The following is a 15,854-nucleotide window of genomic DNA, read 5'->3' on the forward strand; positions in this document are numbered from 1 at the left end:
GTCGACTGAGTAGTTTGGTTGGAAGAGGAGTAGCCTCACATCCGCCGACTCCTGGCAGGTGATGAGGCTGGTGGATGGCGGTGTGAGCTGCCTGCTTCCACATCCAATCATATCAATCGAGTGACAAACCAATCACTCGTTAGGCGTATGTCTGGACTTAGATATTGTCCATTATTCGACAAAGGATCACCGTATTTTAACGGTGCACGTTGAGTCGTTTTACATCATTGCGATTTGTCTTTTATGTTGTGTGTGTCCGTCAGAGCCCCTAAACCGCCGCCGCATCAGCAACACTTCAGAACTCACCAGCTCTCATCAAGACCCACTCCCCGGCGAGCACCAGCTCTGTTCTCACTCACTTCCACCAGCAACAACACCATGTTGCTCCGCGAAGCGATCGAGGCGCTGACTTGAAGCCATCCCCACCCAAAGCCCCCCCACCCCCACCCATAACACCACACCCCCACCCCCACCACCCCCGCCCCCACCCCCCACCACGCATCGAAGCCAGTTGCAACTACGTGGAATAAGCTAAGCGCATGAATGCGTTTTAAGGGAATCCTTCGGAATGGCTGCATGAATGCGGGGGGAATCAGGAGTATTGTCTGCAAGCTGCTGAGACGGAGATGTCGACGGAACGCGAGCGGGCGGCGCTGTGAGTCCGGTCCGAGCAATCGGTGTCCTCATCGCTCCAGGGAGGACAGCAACACTTGTATCGGGATTTGAGATGCGCCGTGAACGGGGACTTATGGTGGCAGATGCTGCAGGGTGGCGCAGTGCCTTGCAGCTGTGATGCAGGGGACGGAGTGATGGTCTCCGTGCAGAGGGCTGATTTCGTTTGGTCCCCGATGGAGAGATGGGTGGAAGCGGCTGTCTCTCAGCGTTGACTTTAGGCCGTCGACAGCAGACTGAATGTCGTTGGTGAGCAGAAGAAGTATTGGTGCAGTTCGCGTACATTTTGGTGAAGAGAGAAAAAACGTTCTTTCTTATTCTTGACTTGTATTGTTGTTGCCCATAAAGTGAACGTCATACATGGCCTACAGCTACTTTTGAATGTGTAGTTTCCTGTGTACAGGCCTAGTGGTATTGACAACTCAAGTTAAGCCTCTTGTTGGGATTGACTCATCCAGGTCCTGATCCGTTAACATAGCTTTCCTCTTTGGCCGACCAATGTTCAATAATACATCCCATCGGAGCTGACCGCATTAGGTTCCATTGTGGGGCCACCATTTTATACCATGACCCACCTTCAGGCCGGCCTGTCCCCAGAGACCCTGGAGAAGGCCAAAGTGGAGCTCAAGGAGAACCCCGACACGTTGCACCAGGACATCCAGGAGGTCCGGGACATGATCATCACCCGCCCGGACATCGGGTTCCTCAGGACAGAAGACGCTTTCATCCTGAGGTTCCTCCGAGCGAGGAAATTCAACCATTTCGAGGCGTTTCGCCTGTTGGCTCAATACTTTGAGTACAGGCAACAGAACTTGGACATGTTCAAGAACCTGAAGCCCACGGACCCGGGCATCAAACAGGCCCTGAAGGATGGCTTCCCCGGCGTGCTGTCCAACCTGGACAAGTACGGCAGGAGGATCCTGCTGCTGTTCGCCGCCAACTGGGACCAGAGCAGGTAACACCATTCACCATGGAGGTTGGACTGGGATCAGAGCAGGTAACACTGTTCAGAGGAGGGACTGGGAGCAGTTACACCATCAACATGGGGTTGGCTTAGCTCAGGAGTTAGAGCAGTTGTCTTGTAACCGAAAGGTTGGTAGTTTGATCCCCGGCTCCTCCTAGCTGAGTGTTGAGGTGTCCCTGAGCAAGACACTTAACCCTAACTGCTCCTGACGAGCTGGCTGTCGCCTTGCATGGTTGACTCTGCCGTCGGTGTGTCAATGTGTGTATTAACCGATGTAAGTCGCTTTGGATAAAAGCGTCTGCTAAATGCCCTAATTGTAATTGTAGCATGGAGGGGGTCATCAGAGTAGGTCACACCACTCAGCGTGCACTGGGATCAGAGCATGTAACACCATTCAACATGCAGGTGACATCACAGAGCAGGTAACACCAGTCACCATGGAGGAGGGGATCAGAGCAGGTAACACCATTCACCATGGAGGTGGGGATGTTGGTCTTCTGCTCTGTGTTGCGGAGCAGGAGGTCCGGAGCTGTCCTTTCAGCACCACTCTACTCTCGGTAGCAGTACCCGTACTAATAGTCCACTCTCTTGTCCCTCTCTTTAGGTACACGTTTGTGGACATACTGAGAGCTATCCTGCTGTCGTTAGAAACTATGATCGAAGACCCAGAGCTACAGGTCAACGGCTTCATCCTCATCATCGACTGGAGCAACTTCACCTTCAAGCAGGCTTCCAGGCTCACGCCCAGCATGCTGCGGCTGGCCATTGAGGGCCTGCAGGTAGGCAGCACGTATGCTGTTCTATACGTATCTGTGAAAATAACCAAACGGCTCCACAGACTGTGGACAAAGACAAGTCTGAGTCAACACATTTAATATGCCAGCATTTCCATATTTATAAAAGCCGGTATACTAATCCTAATCTAAATACAGGAACAAAAACACATTCTAAACAAATAGTATGTACCCAAATAAACTAAAAAACTAAATTTGAATGTGGACTCCCATGATGAAACTGACTTTTATAGCTGAAGGATCAGGTTAGAGAAATTAATGGTATGGTATATTTACTTTTTTATTGGTCAAAATAATTTCCTCCATTAATGGAGAATTGCAGAGATCAAGTCTAATCAGTCCTAATATTGCTAATCACATGGAATGAAGTTTGACAAGTTAACAATAAACATCCTTTCAAAGGATCTGACATTTGATTCAATCGGATGCGTGACAACAGCCACGTAAGGATCACTCAGCCCGTAAAGGACCGGTCAGTAAAGCACTGTGCAGAATCAGTGAGTGGGTCAAAGGGCAGCAGAGCAGTGACGTCTCCATTAAAGGGGACATATTATACCACCAGGTGTGAGTGTGATTAGCCTTACAAGCCGTTTCCAAAATCTGCCTCATATGACATCAATAGTCGGCGTGTCCACATAGATCTGTGCTGGATAGATGAGCAACGTTTACTATAGTCCACTGGGTATGCTGGTAGACTGATCTATCCAGCACAGATCTAGGTGGACACACCCACTAGTGATGTCATATGGGGCAGATTTTGGAAACGGCTCGTAAGGCACATCACACTCACACCTGGTGGTATAATATGTCCCCTTTAAGATTAGACGCTGCTGGCTGTTAAATACTTTGTTTTTCCAAGTACATGATGCAGAAAATAAGATATACAATAATATAATATAATATAATATAATATAATATAATATAATATAATATATATATATAATAAATAAAGTAATACAATTACTCTTAGCAGTTGACAATGTGTTTTATACAATGAATTTGAAGTCAAACCAATTCATATAGATAATAGAGGACAACGTTTCACTGACCAAGACGACCTGTACATACAATTAATGGATCGATGGATGATGGATGGATGGATGGATGGATGGATGGATGGATGGATGGATGGATGGATGGATGGAGCAGCGGGACCACTTGGAGTCTGAGGCCGAAACGGGTCCCCTAATCGGACTAAGTGGTGCAGTTAGTCGACCCCATGTCTGGAGGTCTTCTTGAGCCCCCAGAGCAGCGGGACCACTTGGAGTCTGAGGCCGAAACGGGTTCCCTAATCGGACTAAGGGGTGCAGGTAGTGGGCCCCATGTCTGGAGGTTGCGCCGGCCGAGGTGGGATCCCGGCCCCCCGGGGCTCGGCCGCCTCCACCCGTTCCTACGGGGAGGTGGAGCTTGAGCGTGTGCGATAGTACCCGAAAGATGGTGAACTATGCCTGGGCAGGATGGATGATACATTGATGGATAGGTGGTGATGATCATGGATGATAATGGATTGATTTAATTGCATGGATAAAGAAGACAAACATTCCAGGTGTTTCAGGTCCCAGAGACAGGAGAGCATCAATTATATCCCCCAAAGCACTAAGCAACAGAAAAACTCATGAAAATAGCAGAACACTCCGGCCCCTGTCCTATCTTCTTTTACCCGGCCCTGCCCTCTTAAACCCCCTGGGCTCTGGATTTGAAGCTAGTGTTAAAAACAGCTCTGAGCTGTGCTGCATTTGTGGCCCCTGGCTTGATTAGCCCTGTGTGGTGATGAGCATGCTGAGGGCCAGGCTGTGCCTGGCTACATGGGAGCCCAGGGAGTCAGGGACCGCCCACGAGGCTGTTTCACATGTTGTTGAGTTTAGGTATTCCTGCAGTTTCAGCTTCTTTGGGCCTCAGGCCCTGTTTAGACGACGACACTTCCAAGTGAAGACGACAAAAATATTTGATCAGATGTGCCTTTCGTTTCGACGGCAACAGCGTTTTCAGGGCTTAAAAACGCAAAAAAGTGAAATCACCCTCCAGAGTGGAAATCCTAAAAACGCTCCACCGTACCGTTTCCGTCTAAAGGGTTAACAACGCAAAAGTGTGCTCTGATCTGCTCACGTTAACTCACATCGCGCACAGGCAAACAACGACAAACATGTCGGATTATTTCCATCAGTCGGACATTCAAGAGTGGAGCTTCCACGGGGACAGGGCCCCAGTAGTGTCTGTCAGAGGCTCCACTCTGTGGGGACGGGGCCCCACTAGTGTCTGTCAGAGGCTCCACTTTGTGAATAATCTGTGTATGGTTCGTTCTTTGAGTATTCAGATTTAAAACAAAATCAGAAAAAACAATTAAGTCGTTTTTTGTTTTTTTTGATTTGGTGTTGAAACTGAAAAAGGGCATAAGGAATAAACAAATAAACAGCATTTTATTTGTGTTTGTGTGTTTTGTGTGTTGGTTTTTTAAACCCGAAACAGAAAAACAAAAACAAAAATACAAAAAAACAAAAAAACATTTATAGTTATAGGCTACACCAGAAGGTAGAACGCAGCGAAGAAAAAAGAGCCAACCACCTAAACCAGTAATAGACTGTCTAATTATATTTAGCCTTAGTTATGGCCGCACTTGAACCTTATGGTGATTTTATTCGTGAACTATTTGTCACTGGAAAGACACACGACGCGATCAGTACCGCTCTAAAGCAATCTGGTGCCCCGAAGTGCTCCGTTATGACGTTGAGGAAGTTCTGTGTGGAGCACAACCTTCGAAGAAGAAATCTAGTTTCCGATTTAGTTTCAGATCTTCCACTCGCAGACGCCGGCTCCTATGGAAAACAATAAAGCTGGCCATTGTAGAATGCGAGAGACTCGATGGAACGTTTGAAATGTCTTTATATGTTGTGGCGACCCTGCCCCAGGAATGTCTCTCACGTCAGAAATACCACACTCTAAGATGCGTTCAAAGCCCGGTGGGGCGTTTATTCATTAATAAGAAAAGTAAACTGCGGGGTCGGTACCCAACGCAGAAAAACAAAAATCATACAAGTGACTCCGTGAGCCACGCTGGCGTCCAGGGAATTGTCTGGGGCGTGCCTTGTCGGCGCACGTCGTCCTGGTGTGCGCCGCCGGGGAAATCCGTTAGATCCAGCAGTCTGCTTGGCCATATCGGGTCCTGGGGTTACTCTCGTCCGCTCTGTCTCCCGGTTCCCCTCTCTGGGAAAACAAACAGCTTTTTAAAGGGTGCCTCACCCTCCGTCGCAGGTGTTCTCCATTCTGCTGATTGGCGTTACGCAATGGATGCTCTTTGGCTCCGGCTGGTGGATGTCGGCGGTATACGCCCTCCACCACCTCTCCCTTGGGCCGCCTGGCCCAAGTGCCCCTGACTGCAGCCCGCAGATCGAGGAGGGGCTAAATGTGGGCGGGCTTAAACGTTTAACCCCGCCCACATTTAAGGAAAATTCTGCGCAGCATCATGGACTCAGACGGAAATACGAGTCCATGATACTGCGCGCTTTTCTGCCTAGAGGTAAGTTGCCGCTCTCTGTTCGTGTACATTGCTTGCTATGGGCCAGAAAAATACCTTGATACTTGCCTTTGTCAAACATTTATGGAAGCTTTTTTTTTTTCTTCTTTACAGATCAAAATTTCTTGCCTTGGGTGAAAATAAAAATCAATGATGCAAAGTCTTTTGAATTAGCTAATATAATTGAGTGTACGAAATAATTTTAGTGTCTATACTAAAATAGACATTTGAAATGACAAGTTAAAAGTAGGAATGTCTCAGTCTATGAAATGCATGAACCTTTTTCCATATTACCGGTAAGTCATTGTGCTGTGCTGTGCTGTATTGATGTTTGAGAATGTGCTGCCGGATCTCCGCCACCAGATGGTGCCCGAGAGGGTAAAACCATGATACTGAGTCAATGATGCTGCGCGGAATTTTCCTTAAATGTGGGCGGGGTTAAACGTTTAAGCCCGCCCACATTTAGCTCCTCCTCGATCTGCGAGCTGCAGTCAGGGGTTACTCGGTTGTTTTGCAACACGCCTAGGTGGTAAATGTGTAGCAAAAGTATTCGTATCCGTAGATGACAGAGCGTCCGTGAGCGGGACAAAATAGTCCCGCCCATAATTTCCTAATCCAATGAAAATCGCCGGCAGGGATGCATTTCTCAAATTACACTGGGACCCACCGCGTGGCGCGTGCCAGCCATGGAGCTATAAAGATCGCAGCATACTCAGCGCGGGATACGTTTCTTTCTGGAGAAGTGAAGAGGGCGTCCTACTGAACGGAGATGGGTATCCTACATTATGTTAAATGAAATTACTTAGTTCAAGTGAATTCCCCCCAAAGTATTTCATTAACATGCCGCAAATGTCCTTCAATGTATTTTAATGGTCGCCATAACATAAATTCAGAAATGTTAATGCAATACTTTGGGGAGAATTCACTTGAACTAAGTCATTTCATTTTACATAATGTAGGATACCCACCTCCGTTCAGTAGGACGCCCTCTTCACAAAGAAACGTACCCGCGCTGAGAATGCTGCGATCTTTATAGCTCCATGGCTGGCACGCGATGGGTCCCAGTCAGGGACGGCTGGTATAAATGGGCTAACAGGGCTAAGCCCTCTTACAGTGAAAATAAAAAAAATATTATTAAAAACTTAGAACATATTGTTTTAAATTTTGGTAGAACCTAAAGGAGCAACAGCACCAAAAAGTGACAGAAAAACCCAGGATATATATATCTTCGTTTTTTTCCTGTGAATGGGCTAAATGTATTCAGCCCAAGCGCAGTAGCGTAAGCTTCCATTGACGTTTGATTGACATGTGCCCTGACACGCCCCCTTCATATGCTTCCCATTTGGGCTAAATTAGTTTAGCCCAAAGGCTGACCTAGCACAGTAGCTACAGTACAGTGACCTTCGACTAATCACAGCACAGTAGCGCAAGTGCAGTATGGCGGGCGTTAGCATGAAATGAATGAAGTGGATTATTTACTTTCTAATCAGTTTTCTTTAATGTCTTTGGAGGAAAAATTGGAAGTGAAAAGATTGGGGACACATCAACCAAACGATGTACAGATTTACTGTCAGGAGTGCGGTCAGAATATGGCCGGTAATAGTGCATTTGTAAGCGGGTCAACTACGTTTCGTATCGAAACATTTAAAAAGCTGTCTAAATAACCCAACATGACGTGACAAGTGTAGAGATAGTGGCCCCTCTCCAAGCTGCATTTCAGCGACAGGCAGTAACAATAAGGTTCTCTAAGGAATCGGAAATGATCTCATTTAATGTTGCATACAACATTGCCAAAGAGGAGTTGCCATTCTCAATTTAAATCCGAAATTATTCTCATGAAGAGGAATGGATTAAACATCAACCCGACGTATAGCAATGAGATGGCATGTGCACAATTCATTGCAGTAGACCTAATGGGCGACACCTTAAAGCAAAAGACAGCTGCGGACGTCGGAAACGCCACATGGGCCTACATGTCCTTCATGATTGACGGCGACACAGATGTCTCTACCCAAGAGTGTGTGATCGTCTACAGCCGCATTTTGCGCAAAGGGAGACCAGTCAATATTTTAATTGTGTAATACTTTAAGCACAAAAAAAGTTTTATTTTGCTTAATGGTTTAGTTCGAAATGTTAAATTTCAGCTCAGTGAAGCACTTTAAACACCTTATTTTTCTTTTTATTTATAATTGTGCTTCAAATAAAGACATGCCTTTCTCTACACCTTAATCTTGTTTAAAAATCATTCACATTATATGAAAGTTATGAACAGAGATATAAAGGTGACCTCATGGCGTCTGGAGCCCTGTGAAGTATTGATAAATGTAATGCATTCTTTAGCCCACCCACCCAAAATCACCACCAGCCGTCACTGTAATTTGAGAAATGCATCCCTGCCGGCGATTTTCATTGGATTAGGAAATTATGGGCGGGACTATTTTGTCCCGCTCACGGACGCTCTGTCATCTACGGATACGAATACTTTTGCTACACATTTACCACCTAGGCTTGTTGCAAAACAACCTGCAAAAAACCCCACAGCTGAGACTTGCAGGAGCAGATTCGAGCAGTTGTAACATGGTTTTGTGCTCGCTCATTAAAATGCTGAATTAACATAGCGTTCACAGATGTGCAACTTCTGATGCATTTGTTCAAATTTGGGTTTACGAATGCACACCTTTTGGGCATGTTCTCAGATTATGAAACACGGGTGTGCGAATGTGTTTTGCACCAACTGCGCTGCAATAATTGTAGCAAAAGGATTTGTGCACCTGTAACACAGATTAGCGTACTCGTAGACCCTATTTTGTGTTTACAATGGTATGACTCGTAAGGCACATTTGTGACTTTAGAGTACACATGCAAAATAAATATATACGACTTCAAATTTGCTGTGACTTTAGTGTACGCATTCAAATTCTGCAGTTACAGGTGCTAAAGACTTTTGCTACAATAATACCTTCATAAAGATAAGTTCAGATACCTGCTACAGCCATACAACTGAGGACATGTCAAATATGTCTTAATGTGTGCAACATGAATCACACTGTTGATGTATCAACTTTGTTGTTTAAAACAGGACAGTTTTCCCGCCCGGTTCGGAGGGATCCACTTTGTGAACCAGCCGTGGTACATCCACGCCCTGTACACCGTCATACGGCCCTTCCTCAAGGACAAGACCAGGAAGCGGGTGAGGGACACAGGGGGATTATTAATGTACAAACAGGGATAGGACATTCTAGTGGTGATGGTGTTTGACTCCCAGCTGAAAGGGTCTGGGTTGAATCCCCGATGTCCACAGTCTGTAAGATGACCCCTAACCCCTACCTGCACATTATACACATGTTCTCTAACTCATTGTCAGGCACTTTGGATGAAAGTGTCCCCAATTTAGGATTACTTTTTACTTTCTACATTTTGCAATGCCACAAATGAAATGCTCGGATTAGTCATTGTTACCTCACGTTAAAATTTACATTGCAACTGTCCCCCCTTTTCCCCCTGCATCCTCGGGGACAGATCTTCATGCACGGCAACAACCTCAACAGCCTCCACCAGCTCATCCACCCTGAGATCCTCCCTTCCGAGCTGGGGGGGATGATGCCGCCCTACGACATGGGCACCTGGGCCCGCGCCCTCCTGGACCACGCCTACGACGAGGAGGCAGACTACTGCCCCGAGTCCTACACACTCTCTGTCCAGGACCTGGAGAAGGACCTGGAGAAAGACCTGTCCCCAAAGACTATGAAGAGGTGGGTGAACCCTCACAACAACGGTGGACACTGTGGATAATGAAAGAGAAATTAGCCTAGGAAGTTTGCAGACTTATTTGCTATATCTATACATTTTATGATAATATGAAGGGTAAAGATTCCTTAAAAACCAATGTAATTCATAGCTGCAAGCAAACTACTTCACTGGGATGTTGATATTTTTAGCAGATAAGGTTCGCACGGAATTTGGGTGAAGCAGATGAACAAAACTGTAAGAAGTCTGGGTTGTATGATTTGTTCTGACCTAAATCCTGATTAAGTCTGGGATCTAGATTAGGTTGCAGATTCCTCAGCAAATCCAAAATTAAATGTCAAAAGGAAAAGGCCCGTTGTGGCGGGGCCTTAAGGCCTATAGGTGGTGCTTTTGTCAGGGCTTAAAGGTCCCATGACATGAAAATCTCACTTTATGAGGTTTTCTAACATAAATATGAGTTCCCCTAGCCTGCCTATGGTCCCCCGATGGCTAAAACTTGCGTTTGGTGTAAAACGAGCACTAGCTGTTCTGCTCGCCTTTGAAAAAACGGAGGCTCAAGTGCGCTGATTTGGAATGTCTGTATTTATGACGTCACTAAGAATCTCAGCTCCTCCCCTTACTCTGCCTGGCCCGCCCAGAGACGTTGGCCCGCCAATGAGACTCGACCGTGCGAGCGCCACGTGTGTGTGTGTGTGTATGTGTGTGTGTGTGTGTGTGTGTGTGTGTGTGTGTGTGTGTGTGTGTGTGTGTGTGTGTGTGTGTGTGTGTGTGTGTGTGTGTGTGTGTGTGTGTGTGTGTGAATACACACACTGTAACGCAAGTGTTTCTTGTCGGTTCTTTGACGTGTCTTGTATTTCCACAACGAGACTGTTGTGGGGGTTATCTGAGCCATGGTTGAGAAGGAATTGGGGGAAAGGAACTTTGGCTTTGACTGGCTGAAGTACATGAACTGCAACATGCCGCCGGTTGCCGCGAGGCACCATCGCCCGGCAGCGGGAAGCCGGCAGCAGGCAGCGCGCGGTTCAGTCGACTTCAGGTTGATGTGAAAGTGGAAGAACCAGAGACGTTGCAGAACCCGACAAAGTCGTTTGTGATTCATAATATCGTCTGGAGGCGCACACAGCTTTTGGCCGTGATAATATGTATTATATGATATTATTTAGATATAGAGCTCCAGGACTGTAACGCAAGTGTTGTACACTTCCTTGTTATTTGGATAACCGTTCTGCTTTTGGTGTTATGGCGCATAACACGTCAGACTCTCGTCTCTTGTATTTCTACAACGAGACTCGTATTGGGGGTTATCTCAGCCAAGGTTGAGAATGAATTGGGGGGAAGGAACTTTGGCTTTGACTCCCTCAAGAACATGAACCACGACATGGAGGAGAAAGGGATTGTTGTCGGCGAATGTCTCCCGCTTGAGACCCGCTGAGGGACCACCGCCAGAGGCGGAGGTGCCTAAGCGCTGCCCGGCAACGATCCCTTTCTCCTCATTGTCGCGGTTCAGTCTACTTCACATTGATGAGGACGTTGAAGAACCAGGAACGTCGGAGAACCCAACGCGGTCGTTTGAGATTCATAATATCGGCTCACACAGCTTTTGGCCGTGATAATATATATTATATGATATCGATATCTATGTAGGCTTGTAACACTTTGACTAATCTTTTAGCCCAGTTATTACGAAAGAAACGCGAGTTTCTTAATTTGAGAACCAAGCACATTGATTGTGTTCGTTTGAGACCACTTAATAATACAAATAACGAGGATATAGCTCAGGGAATTACATTAACTCATATATTTTCAAACTGTTCATATTTCCATATACATTCACCAAACAACCCTCAAATAAACCCACAGTCCAGATACCCCAAAAGTCTTTTCCGCCGATGTGATCTGATAACCGCGTTAATATGCGGCCTCCATTTGCGCGCCCCTTGCGCACACTCGCGCGTTCTCCCTCTAGTTCAAAGCAAACAAAAAAGAATATCCAAACGAAATCCCCGATGTCCCCGAACAAAACTCCGCAAGCAACTGTCTCTTACATCCGGGGAAAAAATAGGCAATCCGGGAAAAAGACAGGCAAAGAAAAACAAGATGACCCAGGTCGTAACAAAAACCTCTGTTTTAGTTACACAGGCTATATTTAGTGTCACAGGCTATATGATAATATTTAGATATAGAGCTCCAGGACTCCCGTGTGTTCTAGAATATTTACAGAACACGGCTAAAGGCTGTGTGCGCCTCGCCATTGCGATACATCCACTGTAAACAGAGCGCATGGTACCGTGGCTGCAAGCTGCTCAGGGCCACACCCCCACCCTCCTCCTTGACCCGCCTCGCTCCTCCTCATTTGCATTATAGCTACAGACACCAAAACAGCGCATTTGGGGGAAGCTCAATGTGCGACTGGCTCGGAGTGGCTGTAACTCTGCACCACGGCTGAATTTCGGGAACGTCTTTGAATACTGTGTTAGTTGCCCACTAATACCTATATAGGCCTTGAGGCCTAAAGGTGGTACTTTGTAATGCTTAACCCACAGAAGACGATTCACGATTTGTGTGCCGCGATCAACAATTATTTTTCACTTGATCTTTGCAATCAAGATCCAAATGCAATTTTTTTAATTGTGTCTTATAAAATGATATGTGAAATCGTCAGTACGCATTTGTGAAAACTAAAGTGAGTGAATAGTGGAGAATAGCCCCCGAGGCCGAAGGTCGAGGGGGCTATTCCCCACTAGCCTGAATAATTGTTTGAATGATAATTTTTGTATATACTACACGTGAACACTCCAAAATTAACAAGATAACACTTCTTGCCGATATTTATTTGTTTTTATTAGCGGTTTATTTGTTTTTATTAGCGTGACGAGACCGATATTTTTAAGATGAAAACAATATCCCGAGTTTGAGATCTCAATCATTGGATATCGCCAAATATCCTGAGATAGCTAAACAATCAAATTGCGCCATCCTAGGAGGTTCATGTATAGCATATACTAAAACGCTATACATCATAGATTATTAGGATATAGACACCAATGGTGTGTATGTTTGTACTTGAATCAGGTCTCAGTCGGTGGTGGAAGCGGGGCTCCTGAAGCGTCCAGACAAAGTCACCAGTCAAGAGGACAACATGAAGCCTCTTCTCGCGCTGGACTGAGCCCTATCACACACACACTTGGAGCCATACACCAGGACACATTCACCATACACTCAAATGCACAACACACCTTCTCATACACACAAAACACAGACACAAGTTCTAAATGTTTTAGCTGAAGCAGAGCTGTTGAGCAAAATGGATGCATGCTCCCACATGCTCTGGAGCACAGACACTTACCCATACTGGGCCATACTGGGACCCTTTCAAAGGACATGGAAAGTAAACGGAGAGCTACTGGGAGCCTTTCAACTTGGAGTCTGAACGGAGAGCTACTGGGATCCTTTCAACATGGAGTCTGAATGGAGAGCTCCTGGGAGCCTTAAGAGAGCATGGAGTCTGAACGGAGGCCCGGACGTGTCGTGGTAACACTGAAAGCACCATGCAAGTTTTTCTTACTGGCGCTCTTTTTGCTATTGTCAAGTGCAGATTCCAAGTCAATATGAAATCGGGAACTAATCCTCAGTATTTATAATTTAAGGTATTGCACACACATCAAATTCATGTTCAGTAAATATAACCAGAATGTTGGCCACAATAAATGGGTTAATCGTTAAAGGAGACATATTATGGTGTTATCCGAACATAGTATTTGAGTTCCAGAAAACAAGTTTTTGAAGCTTGCCTACCGCTATTCCCCTCTCTGTTTCTCCCTTCAGAATGTGCTGTTTGTGGTGTCTGTAGCTTTAATGCAAATGAGCTGCTGCCAATTGACCAATGAGCTGTAAGACTGAACCACAGCATGGAGAAGGGATTGTTGCCGTTTGCGGACTCCTGAAGCTTTATATCTATATAATATTATATAATATAATTATAATAATGATATTATGTATGGGTATTTATATAATATTATATCTAATATCACAGCCAAAAGCTATGTGTGCCGCGGATGATATTATGAATCATAAAGACTGTGACTGAAGTCTGTGGTACTTCCACAACAAGTAAAGGCTCATAGTAGGGGATATCTCGGCCATGGTTGAGAAGAATTGGGGGAAAGGAACTTTGGCCTTGACTCTCTGAAGTCCATGAACCGCGAAATGGAGGAGAAAGGGATGTGCTCCCTTTCTGTGCAGCTTCGGCAGCAGTTCAGCTCCCTGAGTACACCCGCCGGAGCAGCCGGACTGCCGGACTGCGGCAGTCCGGCGGCAGTCCGGCGGCTCAGCTCCAGGAATACAATCCCTTTCTCCTCCATGTCTCCATGTCTCCTCCTTGTACCTTGAGTTCCCCCCCGCCGGAGCTGCTCGTCCGCTGGTCCCCCCTTCCTACGTAGGAGGGGGCACCGAAAGGGGGCGCTGACCTGCTCGTATGGTAACTGTAGCTGGGTACTTTCAGAAATGCATATCTCGCTCAAAAAATCATGTACAGACTTTTTCCAAAGTTTGTATGCGTGTGGGAGCACCAGAGACCCAAAACAACACCCCAAATCCCAAGAAAAGTGTTGTTTTCATAATATGTGAATAATTCTTATGCAGGTATTAAGCAGCGCTGATGAAGCCCAAGCCAGGTTTGTGCTCCGCAGCAAAGCTCTGGATGGCTTTTGGTTTGGATCTGGAGACAAAATAATCTGAAAACTAGCAAGGCAGACTTTGGGTTTACTATTTTGTGTGGGGGGGGGTGGTTCCTGAAACAGGATATCACTTCATCCTCTCAAGTTTATCAACAGAGTTGCTCTCCCTTTTGCCCTTTTGTTTTTGAGGTGCAAACTTCACAGGATTCAAAATCTAGAAACATTTCCTTTCTAAAGTCCCAGAAAATGTAGTTCATAATTTGTGGGACGCTTAGCTTAACTATTTCTACACTCAATCGATTTGGTATTGGTCTGAGTGTTATATGTGTTATATTTTGATGCGAATATGAACACACTTTCAAATGCTTATAATGTTAGTGTTTACTTTATTATTATTTTTATTGAGTGGTACATTGAGTTTGAGTTGTCATCAGAATATTATGATTGTTCTGTTTCAAGTAGGATGCTGAAAACGTGTATATAATAAGTGTTTCACAGGTGTCCATGAGGGTTTCTAGTTTCATTGTGACTAAGTATCGCTAGCTAGCAAAGTCAATGTAGTCGGGCAAGACACAGCGTATAGTATTTTCAAAGATTATTTTTCTTTTAATGCTTGGTATTTCGCATAATACCAATAGAGAGTTGGAGTTGGATTTATGTTTACGAACTGTATTTACTAACATTGGACACACATATGGCCACCCACAGAAAGCTGGAGAAAGATGGATGCTATAGGGTCCAAGGCCCTGTGCACTGGGAGGAAGGATGGACACAAAGTTAATGTCTAGTTTCAGAGGTTGAAAGATTGACAAGAACAGACTGACAAGGTTCACAGTCTGCATAAGGCAGAAGGGACATTTTGTGAGATTGTGTTGCTCAAAGTTCAGCCCTACCCAGGGCTAGTGAAAACATTTGGGTTCCCACTGTCAGACCCTGTTAAGCTGGGAAACGGTGGACTGGGAAACGGGATCCCTAGAAGCCACAATCTACTCTGCATCAACATATGCTTGCCAGCTCCTTACTGGAAGGAGTGGAATGGCATAGAAGGACTGGGTCCTTCATTTCCACTGTCCAAGTCTGATTCTTGAATTCTGCACCACAAGAACAGATCAGCAACACAATGTTTTCGTCCAGAAGAAAGGTATTTGGGTGAGACAGAATTGTTAGCAACTTAGCAATGAGAGCAATGAATGACATCATGTTCTTCATATCTGCAAGTGTTTTTGTCATTGCAATTTGCAATTGTTTGACATTTTCCTGGTTCTAATAAATCCCTCACACTAACACTTTGTGAAGTTAAAACCCATACAACTATTACTTTACTCTGAAATTGGGTTTGTTTAGGCTGGATCTCCTAACTTTAATTGTTTTGCCTTTTTATCACTTAATTCGACTGAAATATCAGTAATTAGTAATCATCCTCTTGCCTAATAAATACCATAAGTCTCTAAAGTGCAGGTACTAGTAACTTCCAAGATAAGATGTTTACA

General features: G+C 45.4%; 1 protein-coding gene across 1 annotated transcript; it reads left to right on the plus strand.

The window, feature by feature from the left end:
• The first annotated feature begins 482 nt into the window (after positions 1 to 482).
• clvs2 (clavesin 2) lies at positions 483 to 13,412 on the plus strand. The gene is made up of 5 exons (XM_060041566.1): positions 483 to 1,627; positions 2,241 to 2,415; positions 9,021 to 9,131; positions 9,461 to 9,693; positions 12,761 to 13,412. The coding sequence occupies exons 1-5, from the start codon at positions 1,239 to 1,241 to the stop codon at positions 12,852 to 12,854; spliced, it is 1,002 nt and encodes a 333-aa protein (XP_059897549.1). The 5' UTR covers positions 483 to 1,238; the 3' UTR covers positions 12,855 to 13,412.
• The last annotated feature ends 2,442 nt before the right edge of the window (positions 13,413 to 15,854 follow it).

This window comes from Gadus macrocephalus, chromosome 21 (assembly GCF_031168955.1).
Source record: "Gadus macrocephalus chromosome 21, ASM3116895v1".
Lineage (NCBI taxonomy): Eukaryota > Metazoa > Chordata > Actinopteri > Gadiformes > Gadidae > Gadus > Gadus macrocephalus.